Raw genomic sequence first — 14,847 nt, forward strand, 5'->3', positions numbered from 1 at the left:
CTCTCTCTCTCTCTGTACAGGAATGCTAGAAGCCTGCTCTCTCTCTCTCTCTCTTTCTCTCCATAGGAACACTAATAGGCCACCACACCATCTCTACCTTCTCAGTGGCAGAATTAGAGGAGCTTAGATGCTAACAATTCAACACACACAGTCAGCTGCAGCTCACACTCCAAGGACACAGGAAGCCGATGAGGAAGATTACCCATTTTGCCTGCTGAATGCTGGTCATGACTTTGGGAGGGATAAGGAGACAACAATTCATATATTAATTAAGATTGCCAAAGTCCAAGTTCAGATTTTGCTTCAAACTTTGCTCTTTCTCCATCTCTCTGCCTACACTTTAACTCCATCTTCATTCATAAGAGGTTTGGGTAGAAACGTCTGTACAGTCTAGAGCCCAGATATGCTTAGAATAAAGATTTTGTAACATGCTTTGGGAAGTTGTAGAGAAGTAACTTATTTTTCTGTGCTAGTGGCAGAAGGAACTCAGGGCCTTGCCATGTGCATGATGGGTAAATGCTCTATAGAGGAGTCTTGTCCCAAGTCTCCTTCATTTCTTTCTTCCTCCCACATTTCCCCCGGTATAGTTTTGTGAGGTTTCACCAGAGTGTGGTCACCCAAGACAGGATTCTTCCTATTTATTGTGTTTGTTTATTGCTGTGTTCTGTGTCCACCGAGTGCCTGGCCCAGCAGGTGTGCAGTTAGAAAACAGAAGGGGAACTGACTGGCACATTTGTTGAGCTGCCACCATTCTCTCTCTCTCTCTCTCTCTCTCTCTCTCTCTCTCTCTCTCTCTCTCTCTCTCTCTGTGTGTGTGTGTGTGTGTGTGTGTGTGTGTGCGTGTGTATGTGTGTGCGCGCGCGCTCTATAATTTCTTGGGGTTGTTTTTCCAGTTTTGACTGATTTTAAGCATCATTAATTGCCCTACTATTGAGGGATTATTGGACTTCTATTTAGAAACTAAAAACCAACCAAGAAACAAAGAAACAATGAACTGCCTCTTCCTGTAGGTGCGGGCCGTCTTTCCTTGGCTGAGCTATAATCCCCAAGGTGAACATCCAGCCAGTTTTCTGTGTACACACATGACTGGTGTTTGGTATCTGAACTCTTGCTCCCCTAGATTCTGCTGGCCACAGATGAGGTCACACCTTACCCATCAACCCACCTGTTCTGACATAGGCAAGCGGGGCAGAGGACTGAAGGATCAGCTGGGGTGAAGTAGTGGGGACGAAATACTCAAGAGAGTGACTAGAGGAGATGTCACTGGCTGGAAAGCTGGTGCCTGGCTCCTGGTGAGGCCACCAGGCTCCAAGGACTGCCCCGTGCTCACCTAGACATGGCCATAAGAGGCTGCACCTGGTTGCTGCTACTGCTGCTGCAGCTCCTGCAGGTGAGCTGGGTGGGTGCTGGGAACTGTGTGTTGCATGGGGGAGGTGTTTCATATTCTAGGCTAAAGGAACTTGGCAGGATAACTGCGTATAATCCAGCTGAACCTGGTGAGAAGCAGCCATCCAGCTGAAGCAGAGAGCTGTCTGTCTTTAGACGCATAAATGTGGGCTCGGGATCCACATCTTACAAGGAAGTAGGGAGCAGCTGAGGGACTTGATACTAATTCATGAAACAAACAGTTTCGATTGTTTTAATAACAGTTTCCTACAGCACTTCTACCCACACTTTAAGGGGGCTGAGGAAATCTCAGCAGTTTGTATTAAAGACAACTGGGGGCGAACCAGCGGGGACACTAAAACACCCCACTGTAAACAGGATAGGAAGAGCAGGGGTCACCAGTGGGCAGCCAGTGTCCTGTGTTCAATGGCAGCCAGTGGTGTCCTGAGCCCCAGGTGACAGCCAATGTTGCCTGCGGTTGTTGAGTGTGGCCTGCTGGGTTTGCTTTCTGTTGGTGGGAAGAGAAAACTGTGCCTTCCTTTTTTTTTTTTAAATAGTGTTTTCAGTCAGCATATGAAGTTACTGGTTTCATTATTTTCATCTGTGGCCCCCCTCCTGCAGTCTCTTCCTTCCTCCCACCTCACAAGCCTCCATCTGATTTCATGTCATCCATGTCCCAGTGCCCCTCCCAAGATCACATCACATTCTAACTGAATCACACACATACATACACGCACGCGTGCACACACACACACACACACCAGAGACAGAGACAGACACACCACACACAGACACATACACTGAGAGAGACAGACAGACACAACACACATACACATGCACACACACACACACCAGAGACAAAGACAGACACACCACACACAGACACAACACACATACACATGCACACACACACACACACACACAGAGATATGAGACACACACCAGAGAGAGAGACAGTAAAAGATAGGCACACCATACACAGATAGACACATACACAGAGAAAGACACCACATACACACACACACACACACACACACACACACACACACACACACACACTTGAGGCAGCAATTATGGCTGGGGTTTGAATTCAGTGTTTAAATAACAATCGAGGTCAACCACTTCTGAAAGGGGTGTTGGCATAAGCCAACTTTGATCCCCAGTTCAGCTCTGATCCATCTCATGTGCAGGGTTTGAAAACCAGAAGTTTAGATTGATTGTTCTAGCAGTGCAGCTGGATAGACAGGACTTAAAACAAAAACAACTTTGTTATTATGTTTTCTTTAGTTGCCAATAAAGCTAAAAATTGTGCTTCACTGACATGGTGGGCATGCTAATGAGGGAGGGGACTCCATAGAGGGCTCGTGCCGGGCCAGTGGCATTTCAGCACTCCTTTCTGTGTTCCTAACACTGATGAAGGCAGTGCATCCCTTTAATCACTAGTTAGACATCTCCTGGGCCAGACACTGGATGGACACAGCAGCAAATACGATAGGGGGTTCCGTCTCGGCGTACTCACACTCTAGCAGAGCCCCATTTTTGAAAGTGGATACCTTGCCTGGTACCAATCTTTGAGTTAGGAGAATTACCTCGGTTGTATTTTGCCATGTCAAGAGTTGAGCGCGCATTCATCTCGTCTACGGTTTCTCATAGACCCCTCTTTTATGACCCCATGGTAGCCTGGATTTGAGTATATTGCAAATCAAATCCCATCTCCACCCTTCTCTCACACCTGCACCTCCTCGCGACTAGTCTTTCAAGGAAATGCAATATCCCCTCTCTGTTGTGTTAGCACAGGGCCTGAGTGGTCCACCTCCATGGCGAGTGACCTTTCCCTTTCCCGTTCACGAGTTGCAGGACTGGCTGTGGGAAACAATGCAATCCTCCACGCCTTCAGGGTTCCTCCAAATTCGCCAGTGTCTTTGGCAGGCAGACCCGCTCCACGCCCACATCCAATCCTCGGGGACAACAGGTGCTCTTCTACTGAGGAGGTGTCTGTGTGCTGCCCCCCCCTGAAATCCTACCACCCTGCTCCGCTATTATTTCTCTTAAAGCTCTGAGAATTTTATATGCGATTTGATCATATTCGCCTTTCCCCGACTCTCCCAGACCGCCCTCCTCTGCTCTACCCACCAAGATCTGTGTACTTAAAAAAAAATCGAGAAGAATTTGTGCTGTCCAAATAAATATTCTTGGATATGTGGCCTTTCACTTGGGTATGGTCAACTTACCAGGGGCTACGCTCTTATGAAAAGAACGACTTTCCCTCTCCAGTGGCTAACATTACCAATAGTTTTGTGGCTCTGACATGAAGCCAGATGACAAAGTCAGAGGTATGTTCTGTGGCCTTATGACTTTTCCCCACATTCATTGTCACCCATGACAAGCTGTCCTCCTGGCTGGTGATTTCTAGTCCCAAGAGTCCAGGCTGGGCTGTGCGGAATTCAAAGGCCAGAGATGAGAGAATTTTCCAAAGAATGAAACTGAACTGGGAAGAAATCCTGGTGTTCTGGGGTTGGTACTGTTTTTGAAATTCTGAAAAATGTTATCCTTAAACATCGTAAATCTAGCCAGGCGGTGGTGGCACTTTTACCTACCGAGCCATCTCGTTAGCCTCCTTTAGCACTTTAAAGAATTAAATAACAGGGAGCTGATACATTAAAAACATAAAGCTGTACTCACAGGGTACCATATAATGGTCCTATTGCTGTGTGCATTGCTGTGGCCAAATCAGGACCAGCATCCATCACCTCACTCCGTTGCCGTTCTTTATGGTGGAAACATTCGATATCCTTTCTTCTAGTGTGGGGAGTGTGAAGGTCCTTCTACCCAAAGATCTCCAGGGAATCCAGGAATGCTGAGCAGGCAGGATTGGCTTTTCAAGATGTAAAACCTGTTCTTCCCTCCAGAAAGATGGGAATTAGAGGTGATTAATAGCCTGGCGATCACACTATCTGTTGAGCCAGGCTACATCAAGCTCCACAGCCAGGGCCAGAGGTGGCGAGTCATCTAAATGACACTTACAGTATCTGTACAGCTAGGGACTCCCCAAACTCCCACAGCCAGGGCCAGAGGTGGCTAATAACCCAAATGGCCTCTGTACTATCTGTAATACCAAGACCATGCCAGACCCTTCCCTAGGTCCTTAAGCTAATACAAGTAGCATATCTCTCAATCCCATCTCTTTGGAGGGAATGACACGTGCCCTGAGCTGAGTTTCAATGTAATTACACTTTGTTGCTCACTGGGAATTGTATTACACAATGAAACTTTTTTTCCCCCAAATTATATCGTGTTTCTGTTTATTGGCAGTAAACTGCCTGGCATCAGACTCCCTGAAGTTTGGTGCAGGCTGACTAGGTCATTCTCACCTCTTCACTGTTCATTTCCCTGCCTGTAACGATGCCTGCAGGGCCGCCCTTATTCCAGCTTTCTTAAATGGTTTTAAGTGTGTTCTATACATTATGTACGAAAGGCATTGTGATTGGCTCTACCTTGAGGATTCAGTAAGCACAGTTGTGTGCAGTTAGGTGTCATCACAAAGATTCAGACTTGGGGAGGTTCTGTCAAAAAGAAAGAAAGGAAAAAAGGAAGGAAGGAAGGGAAAGAAAGGAGAGAGAGAGAGAGAGAGAGAGAGAGAGAGAGACAGAAAGTCCTTCTTTTCTTTCTTCCCCCCCCCCCCAATTTATTCTATGAATTTTTGGTTTGATTTTGTTTTTCTCCAAAGCTATCATGGCACCCCTGACCAGGTGAGCCTGAAAGGCCCTGGTGAAGTGGCACCAATCCAGTCCCACCTATGAGAGGGCCTGCAGGATGGAGGGGGCGGAGCTTGCCTGCCTACCACTCTGATGAAGCAGCCTGGGGTAGATTGCAGCTGGGGAAGCCAGTTTAGGGATGGTCCTACCAGCAGGGCGGAGAGCATTATGCAAAGTGCTGTGAGCGGCGTCCATTTTGGAGGAATTGCTTCAATTGTCCCGGATGGAGGTGTAATAGGTGCTCTTACAGAGCCATTTCCGCCTCGGGGAACAATTGCGAGTCCTTCTGCATCATGCAGATTAGCTGTTCTGAGGCCACACAAAGAGGAGAAAGCAGCCTGGAGCTGCTGTGGGGATTTCTGGTACTTCTCCAGCCAAGTGTAAACCTTTAACTCTCTGAAGATCCAGCCAGCTTTCCCTGCCTTTGGCTGGGCCCACCAGTGCTATTAGGACAGCGTCTACAGAGCGAGGGGGTGGACCAGGCGCTGGAAATCTCCATCTTAGACAGAGGGACTTGAGAGTGACAGGGGATGTCACACAGCCCACGCCAATGACCGGCAGCTTAGATCAGAAACAAAATCAATTTCTGTATTCGTTTGCAAGAATTGCAATTTCTTCTGTAATTTTTTTTTTTTTTTACTTTTTGTTTTATGTGTATGGGTTGTTTGCTGGGATGTCTGTGTACCACGTGTGCCTGGTGCTGATGTAGTTCAGGAGATGTTGGATCCCCTGTAACTTGTAGCACGAATCATAAAAACCTAGAGTCAGAAATTGGGGTTCACTCCTGAAAATCAGAAAAGCAAACCAACCAAGCCACTAGAGAAGTCTTTGCTCTACCAAGGCTGGGTGACTGCAGCCTCTCTCTCCTCTTATTTTATATTCCCTCTGGTGCTGGGATTAAAGGTGTGAGGCACCGTCACCTGGATTTGTTCCTGTGTTGATCTTATTGTTAGGAATATTTCCTAATGTGAGCTCTCTGCCTATGCAAAATCCCAATCAAGCCAAATCAAAACAAGCCAAATATCCAGGTTTAATGGGAGTCCTGCCCACTCGGGTATTCCCCGAGGGGCTGCGAACACAAACACCAGGAGGAAGGAAAAGAGACACGTGCTCCTCTTTTGGGAGTTCACTTAAATATTCTGTGGGAGTGGTCCTGAGTCCCTCCTCTCCAGGGAGGGGGTCTGGAGGGGAGAGGGTCAGGACCTGGCCTGCTGGGATTTGGAGGTCAGAGTGCTAACTCTCAAGGTCAGGCTAGGATAGATGCAAGGGGCTGGGGCCTAAGCTCCCAACTTAACACTTAAGTAGCCCAGGGTGTCCTTGAACTCACAGAGATCCTTCTGCCTCTGCCTCCCAAATCCTGGGATTAAAGGTGTGCACCACCACTGCCTGATCTCCAGTGTCTTAGCTTTGCCCTTCTGATATTTAGGCAAGCTTTACTTATTACAACATACATATCATTATAGTAACTGGAGTTACAAGTGATTGTGAGTCACCATGTAGGTGCTGGGAATTGAAACCAGGTCCTCCTCTGTAAGAGCAGCCAGTGCTCATAACTGCCAAACCACCATCTCTCCAGCCCCTCGGCTGTGTATTTAAATCTCCCAGTATTAATTAAGAAACACTCACTATCTGAACATACTGGTTTAAGGTTTGGGTAGTCAAAGACTTTGAAAATTTCTTCTTTGGGACTAGAGGCATAAGTTCACTTCTCACTGACATGCTCTCTGGGCACACATGAGTTCCCCACAGTGCACGCCTGCCATCCCAAGGAGAGGGAACAAGAGGCAGGAGGATCCCCATGCTTCACATACATTGCCATGAATATATACACATGGTATACAAACAACTCCTCTCCTTTAGGTAAATAGATGGAAATAGAAATACAGTCTGTGGCAGGTAAAAAAAAATGCCATTGTTTCCTTTGACATAAACAAAATGACCCAGTAATGTCACACACCACCGTGAAGGGCGCTGACCAGAAATGAACACATGTAGAATGTGTCTTCATTTCCTGTGAACCCTCAAAGCCCACTGTGTCACCACATAACCCTGAATTAAGACAGACCTCGTGTGTTCTATGTGGCCACACTTGGTGGTGACCTGGTGGAATCTGGGTCTGCTGACTGTGGCACTTGTGGTTTGGGTTCTAGTTTTAGCGACTCTGACTGCCTGAGTTATATTTATTGATAATGTGTTAGAGATGAAAGCTGACAATTCTTAGCCATGTTTAATTCACTAAAGAGAACAATAACTCCATCACACACAAATATGAATAACGGAGTTTTACTCAAAATGACTGTATTTTTCAGATCCTGCCTAATGAGAAAAGCAGCGCTGCTGTGTACTCTGTCAAGTCACTTGAATGTCTGGTTTAGCGGAAGACAGCTGGATTCTCCTCCCGCACTTGTGTTTAACCGGTTGTGAATGCTGTTCAGTTGAAGGATGTGCGGAGACCCTGGCCTCCCACGTGTTTGCATTTGGAATGATCTGAATGCTTTGAATAGGGAATTCTGGATTTTCTCTTTGGAGACTACACCAAAACATGACAGTATTGATGTCCCAACCATCCCCTCTGATATGAAATCTGAATATAATGGAATGAGCCTTTTGTTAGTGCTGTAACTTTCCAGGGGATACAGAAATGGCTTGGAACCAAGAGGGCAGCAACATACAAAGAAATAATTCCAACCAAGCCCAGCTCAGCGAGTCTGTGAAGGGTTCCTTACTGGGACAACGTGAGTGAGGGATTGTGTGCAGGAGCATGGGTGACCCTTGGGGAGCTGTGTCACCAATAAGCCCCACCCCAGCATGAGTGACAGCTTGCTAAAGAGGACACTCGACAGATGTGTCCTCTGCTCTGGGCCTTTCAGCCACGCCCTGTTTCTCTACCCTCAGGCCTTGATGCATCTTGTGAGTTTGGCGATTGTGAATGTGTGCACAAGCATGTGCATGTGCGTGTGTCTTAAGATTTCTATTGCAGTGATAAACACCAGGGCCTGTGCAGCGAGCACCCTTCCGTTCTGCGCCATCTCCTTGGCCCGTCAGAATACCTTTTCCAATAATTCATCAGCTGTTAAACTTTTGTCCCATTTGCTTTACCATATGCTCCCCATGTGCACCCTTTCTCTGCCTCTGCCTTATCTAAAGCAAACACACACACATCAGTTTACTGCTACCTTTGGATGCCATTGTAGGGTGTGTCTTTTTGTGTGTCTACAGTCTTACATATGAGCTTGTTGGTGGGGGGGCGTTGGAATACAAATCACACAGTAGGAATTTCCAGTGAAAATGCCAAGTTCTATTATTTAGCAATTATTGTAAATAAAGCACAAGAGAGGACACAGAAAAGCCCAGTTAAGTACGGCCACCAACTGACATTGACTCCTACACACACATGTCCGGCTTTGCACTAACCCTGACCAGATGAGGTTAGTGCCATCTCCTTCAGTGGTAATAGTGGAGAGGTTCAGGAGGTTCAGGGTTGAGCATCCCTCCTGTTAGCGATAACACACAACAGTCCTTTGGTTTCTTCCTCTGGGGTTAGGGACAAGGTAATCATAAATGGATATGCAATGAACATGAAATTGTAGCTACTGACACTAAACCCAGGGGCTGGGATGTAGCCCGGTGGCATGGCGCTTGCCTAGCACCCAGGAGGAGCCTCTGAGTTGTATCCCTAGAACCATGGACCAAAAATCAAAATGCAGAGGTTCTTTACGAGTATTTGTGCTACTTCAGGCAATTGCTGTAGGACACTGATAAGGACATAAATAATTAGTTAGTGTCATTTTTGCTTTTAAGGTCAGAGTCATTAACAGCTTCCAAGAAGAAGCTGATGACTGTCTTGATCACATCAGTGGGGTTGGAAGTTAGTTCTAATGAAAGAAGCCAGAATCTGCCCTTTGCCCACAGATGGGTAGGACTGACTTATTTAGTGCCATGTTCATATTGGCTCTAGAACAAAGAATTGCAGCTCCACGTGGTCTTCTAGAGGCCCAGGTGCTGTCCGTGGGGCCAGTGAGGCCTTCATATCTAACTGGGAAGAGCAGAAAACAGTCAGTGGTGCAAGCCTGCATGCTTGTCCTCACCACTTCCTCATTAATTCTCTCTTCTTGCTGCGCTTATATAACCTTGAAATCTGGGAGGGACCTTGTGTATCCTGTAAGTTTCAAGGATTTCCTGAGACTTGTGAGTTGTTTCTTTTCTGGGTTTAATGAGCTTTCTTCCAGGATGGAATGCTTCAATTCAGTCTTGTGTCTATATATGTACATGTTGGTTAAAAGGGAAACTAGTAACTTTAGCATTAAAAGCCTGCTGGTAACAAATGGAAACGTTTTTGTCAATGATTTCAGGAAAACTGAGAGACTAATGAAGGGAATGCTTTCTCTGATTAGGCTGTTGGCTTATTGTCGTAGGCCACACATTCATACCTGGTAGAGAAAACTCTTTAATGCCAAGTCTGCATAGCTCCCAAAGCTATCTCGCAAACCTTGTGAAATCATTAGGTAACCTGTACCTCACCTTTAGGAATGGCAGCAGTTGTTAAGAGGACAGATATTTGTAATGACCAAGCTCAGGTGGTTGCTCTGGGTACAAGAGACAGGAGGCTTATGCGGAGTCTGCTCAGTGCCCAGCTATGACACTCAGATACTACAGATCCCGGCCGCCAGCCTCAACTCCATCTTCACTGATACTGCCATCCTATGCCCTGTAGGGACAGAACCACCAGCCTCTTCGGAGGTCCAAGAGAAGATGGGTTCTCACCACCCTGGAGCTGGAGGAGGAAGACCCGGGGCCCTTTCCCAAACTTGTTGGGGAGGTAAGGACATACTCTGGCCTCTGTGAGCAGTAAGTCCCTTCTGGAAGGAGGAGTGGGGTCTTGATTCCTGCTAACATTTATTGATTATTTCTTTGGGGGAAAGAATCCAGGATCACACCCTCTTTATAGAGTGGATTTTGGCAGCTGCCTTGCTATGTGCCTGCCTGACTTACAGCCAGGCAGTGAAGACAAGCAGGCATGACACTGGCTAGGACTCTGCTGGCTGATTTCTAGGGACCATCTGAGTGTGTGCCTTGAGACTGGTGTCTTCCCTCTCTACTGAATGAGAATGACTCTATGTGCAGGTCTGCTTCACTGGCCCCCTGCATTTTTGTTTTGTTTTGGTTTTTTGAGACAGGGTTTCTCTGTAGCTTTGGAGCCTGTCCTGGAACTCACTCGTTAGACCAGGCTGGTCTTGAACTCACAGAGATCTACCTACCTCTGCCTTCTGAGTGCTGGGATTAAAAACATGTGCCACCACTGCCTGGCACATTTACTTTATTTTATTTTTATTTCATTCTTGATTGTAGGGAGAGATTATTTAAAGGCCTGTATTGCTATAGGGTATGGTGGTACACACCTGTAAAATTCCATCACTTGGGGTGAGGGGCAAGATTGCTCAGTGGATAAAGGTACTTGCTGCCAAGCCTGACAATCTGAGTTTGATTCCCAGCACCCAGGTGGAGGAAATAGGGAACTAGCTCCTGGTAGTTGCCCTCTGATCTCCACTGGCATATGCGCGCGCGCACACACACACACACACACACACGAATGATGATGATGATGTAATTTATTTAAAAAAGAATAAGAGTCAGCTAAGGGTTGCTCATAGCTTCTCTTTATGAAAAGTTAAGTGTGCCCATATTAACAAGTTGGTATGTGTTCCTCCAGATATTTTGGTGCAGGTTTAGGAATGTGAGCGTGTAAAGGACCAAGAGCACAGCACACATTCCATTCTGTGACTTGCCTTTCTCACTTGAGAGTGTGGCTGCCAGACTTTCCCGGCAGGACACATCCTCCACCTGGGCAGCAGATGTCTGAGGTCATGGGACAGGCATCTCTGTGTGGTGTTTTTCATCCCATAAACATCCATGCTATTTCCAGTTTCTCTATTCCAGTCCAATATCTTTAATTTATTTTTTAAAAGACTTATTTTTGCTTTAATTGGGTGTGTGTGCGCGCGTGTGCGTTCGCATGCACGCACACGCTCAAGTGCCTTCATGTATATGAGTGTAGGTGTCTGTGGATGCCAGAGGACTAGAATCTCACTGGAACTGGAGTTACAGGTGGTTGTGAGCCTCTGAAATGAGTGCTAGGAACCAAACTCTGGTCTTCTGCAAGAACAGAAAAGTAACCACTGAGTCAGCTCTCCGGTACAGATTTTATTTTTATTATTTGTAATGACATGTATCTGCGTGTCCTTGTATAGCTTTGCAGACATGAGCAGCTTTGTCTACAGAGGTCAGAGGTAGATCTCTGTCTACAGATCTCCCAGAGCTAGAGTTACAGGCAGTTGTAAGCTATACACAACTGGAAAACAAACTCTCATTTTCTGGAATGGTGAACACTGCAGTAGTATGTTGTTAAGTTCTTTGAACTCTTTTGGGGGCCCACCACCCAGCTCCCAAATGAATCACAAAAGGAGTCTTGTTCTTAGTTACAAAGGTCCAGCCTTAGCGTGGCTTGCTTCTTGACTACTTCTCTTAGTTTATATTATCCCCTCTGCCTTTTGCCTCTGGGCTTCTTTCATTCTCTTACTTCTTACTCTTATTCCATGGACTGCTGTGTAGCTGGATGACTGGCCACTAACATCCTCCTCCTTCTCTGGCTACTTCTCCTCTGAACCCAGATTTCTCCTTCTATATATTCTCTCTGCCTGCCAGCCCCACTTATCCTTTCTTCTGCCTCACTATTGGCCGTTCAGATCTTCATTAGACTATCAGATGTTCTAGACAGACAAAGAATCACAGCTTCACAGAGTTAAACAAATGCAACATAAGCAAAAGTAACACACCTTGATGATGTGGGATTCCTTCTCTATTCCGTGAATATGTTTTATTACCATGAGTTAATAAAGTAGCTGCTTTGGCCTATGGCAGGGCAGAATATAGCAAGGTGGGAAATCCAAGCAGAAATAGAGGAGGAAAGAAGGCAGAGTCAGGCATATGCCATGTAGCTGCCCAAGAAGCAAAAGGTAACAAACCACGAGCTACGTGGTAAAATATAAAATAATAGAACTAATTTAAGAGTTAGCTAGGAATATTCCTGAGCCATTGGCCAGTGTTGTAATTAATATAGTTTCTGTGTGATTATTTGGGTATGGGCAGTCAAAATGAATGTGCAATCTCTGTTTACACCTTAACATAATATTCCCAACAGAGCCCTCCTTACCATGGAGCTCCCTCTCCAGCCTCTGCCCCCATATCTTTGTTTCCACAGCTCTGCTGAGCCCTCTGCTTCCTTAGCCCAGCCCCTTAGAAGTGAGATGCTTGCTTAGATTCCTGAAAGATGCCTTGGTTCTTAGCCTTGATATCTGAAGCTCGCCATGATTTATTGGAAGAGTCCTTTGATTTTTTTTCTGATTTCCTTCTTTCCAGCTGTTCAATAATATGTCCAATAATGTGTCCCTGATGTACTTACTCAGAGGGCCTGGCGTGGATGAATTCCCCGAGATCGGCTTATTCTCTATAGAAGATCACCAGAGTGGAAAAGTGTACGTGCACCGCGCTGTGGATCGAGAAGTGACACCGTCTTTTCTGGTATCTAAAATGGATCTAGTCTAAGCTTGTGTTTAGTGCAAAGCTCTTGTAAGATGTTGAACTTTGTCCGGATCTGGGAAGTTAGTACATTTTCAGGGTGCCCGGTTTTGGAGCCACGTGTGGGACGTAGCTAATTTTGGAGTCACCATTAAAGTTTGATGCAATGGGAGCGAGGTGCGATTGACAAGCTTTCAGACCACTGACCCAACAGGACAGAGAGATTGGAAGTCATTTGGGGATGGAGTGACGAAGCGTCTGTAAAATGCTTCGATTTGGTTTCTGGTAGCCAACATTTGGAGGGTGGAGAGCGGCTACACACACAGAACCCAGAAGTGCCTGGTAGCTGCTGCGGGAGGATTTACTGTCAAGTTATCGAGGTCTGTGTGTACCCAGGGTTTTTATCACTCCATGACCTTCTGTGAAGTTGAAATTCAGGTTCCAAACCAGGAAAGAAAATTACAGAGAAAGAGCCTCAAGTCACGGGGTGGTGTATCATGTTCCAGTCTCTGCTGGCTACAAGGGTTGTCATCCTTTGTTCCAGGGAACTTGTGGGAACAGGGCTTGGCTGTCAGTTAACCCCACCAGGGTGGGAATATGGTGTTTGCTATCTGAGAAAGGTAATTTATGAAGTAATTCCCCCAGCAGCCTCAAAATATTTATATATACAACAAAATATAAGCCTTAAAGTCACCACCAGGCGCCTACTTGGTTTTTAAAGAGACAGGAATTCTCCCCAAACCAAAGTCCACGAGCTGCAAAGTTGACTCTGTGTTTCTTCTCTAGCCCCATGATCTCTGTCTTCTCTAGCCTTCCTGTCTTCAGGATTTATGGTGCTATTAAAAAGGGAAAAAGTACGGGAGGGATCCTACAGCAGCTTCTCAGTTCTTCACAAACAAACCAGCCACCGGAGGATCATGGGGAAATGCATATTCTGGGTTGGGGAGGTGGCTCAGTGGGTGAAGTGCTTGCTGTCCAAGCCTGAGGCTCTGAGTTTGATTCCCAGATCCCATGAAAAAGCTGAAAGCAGTGTGCACCTGTAACATCAGAGCTGGGAACGGAACACAGACACAGGAGGATCCCTAGGACTTTCTGGCCAGCCAATATAGCAAAATTGGTGAGCTCCCAGTGAAGGAGAGACCCTCTTTCAAGAAAATACTGTGGAGAGATTGAGCCAGACATTTGATGTTGGCCTCTGGACTCCACATACATGCACACATGTGCACATACACATTTAATACACACAGTGCAAACTGCTCATCCATTCGGATGGGACCAGACAGTCTGTGTGTCTGATGAGCCCTGAAGGGATGCTGGGTCATTGTTCTGAGCTGCTGTGCTGAGAGGCGTGGCTATGGTGCACAGCAACAGGAAGAGCCCCAGCGAGACTGACCCAAACCAAAGCCCCAGTGTGGTGGGTGTTTGTTTGCTTTAAATGTTTGACACGTCACAGGCTGGACATGTTTGGTGCCTGGAAGCTGGTAACACAGACCCGTCTCTAGGAGCGTTTTGTGAAACTTGGGATTGGGATGGATGAGCTGTGTGTACTGGCTGCTTGTGTGTGTCAACTAGACACAAAGCAGAGTCATTGGAGAGGAAGGAGCCTCCGTTGAGGAAATGCTTCCATGAGATCCAGCTGTAAGGCATCTTCTCAATTAGTGACCAATGAGGGAGTGCCCAGCCCATGTGTGGTGGGTGGTGACATCCCTAGGATGGTAGTTCTGGGCTCTACCAGGCTGAGTAAGCCATGTGAAGCAAGCCGGTAAGCAGCACCCTGAATCGTCACCCCACCCCCCGCATCAGCTTCTGTCTCAGGATCCAGCCCTGCTTGAGCTCCTGTTCTGACTTCCTCCAGTGATAGACTATGATCTGGATGTGTAAGCCAAATAAACCCTTTCCTCCCAACTTGCTTTTTAGACATGGTGTTTGGTCCTAGCAATGGAAATCTTAAGACACTGTGCAAGTCACAGATAATTCCCAGGCACCATTTAGAAGAAAAAGGTGTAAAATGTTAGACACTCTTCCAAAGGGACAGGCATCTCACTGGTGTGTGTGTGTGTGTGTGTGTGAGAGAGAGAGAGAGAGAGAGAGAGAGAGAGAGAGAGAGAGAGAGAGAGAGAGAGAGGGAGAG

At 46.5% G+C, this 14,847-nt stretch overlaps 1 protein-coding gene across 2 annotated transcripts in view; it reads left to right on the forward strand.

Moving 5' to 3' along the window:
- The first annotated feature begins 1,336 nt into the window (after positions 1–1,336).
- The window catches only part of Cdh26 (cadherin 26), a 48,349-nt gene continuing 34,838 nt past the window's right edge, over positions 1,337–14,847 (forward strand). For both annotated transcript variants that reach the window (XM_050152957.1, XM_050152958.1), the window contains exons 1-3: positions 1,337–1,390; positions 9,856–9,960; positions 12,558–12,719. In XM_050152957.1, coding sequence (XP_050008914.1) covers positions 1,337–1,390; positions 9,856–9,960; positions 12,558–12,719 — 321 coding nt within the window. The remainder of the gene's footprint in view (positions 1,391–9,855; positions 9,961–12,557; positions 12,720–14,847) is intronic.

The sequence above is a fragment of the Alexandromys fortis genome, unplaced genomic scaffold (genome assembly GCF_014885135.2).
Source record: "Alexandromys fortis isolate MF-2015 unplaced genomic scaffold, M_Fortis_MF-2015_v1.1 scaffold_81, whole genome shotgun sequence".
Taxonomy (NCBI): Eukaryota; Metazoa; Chordata; class Mammalia; order Rodentia; family Cricetidae; genus Alexandromys; species Alexandromys fortis.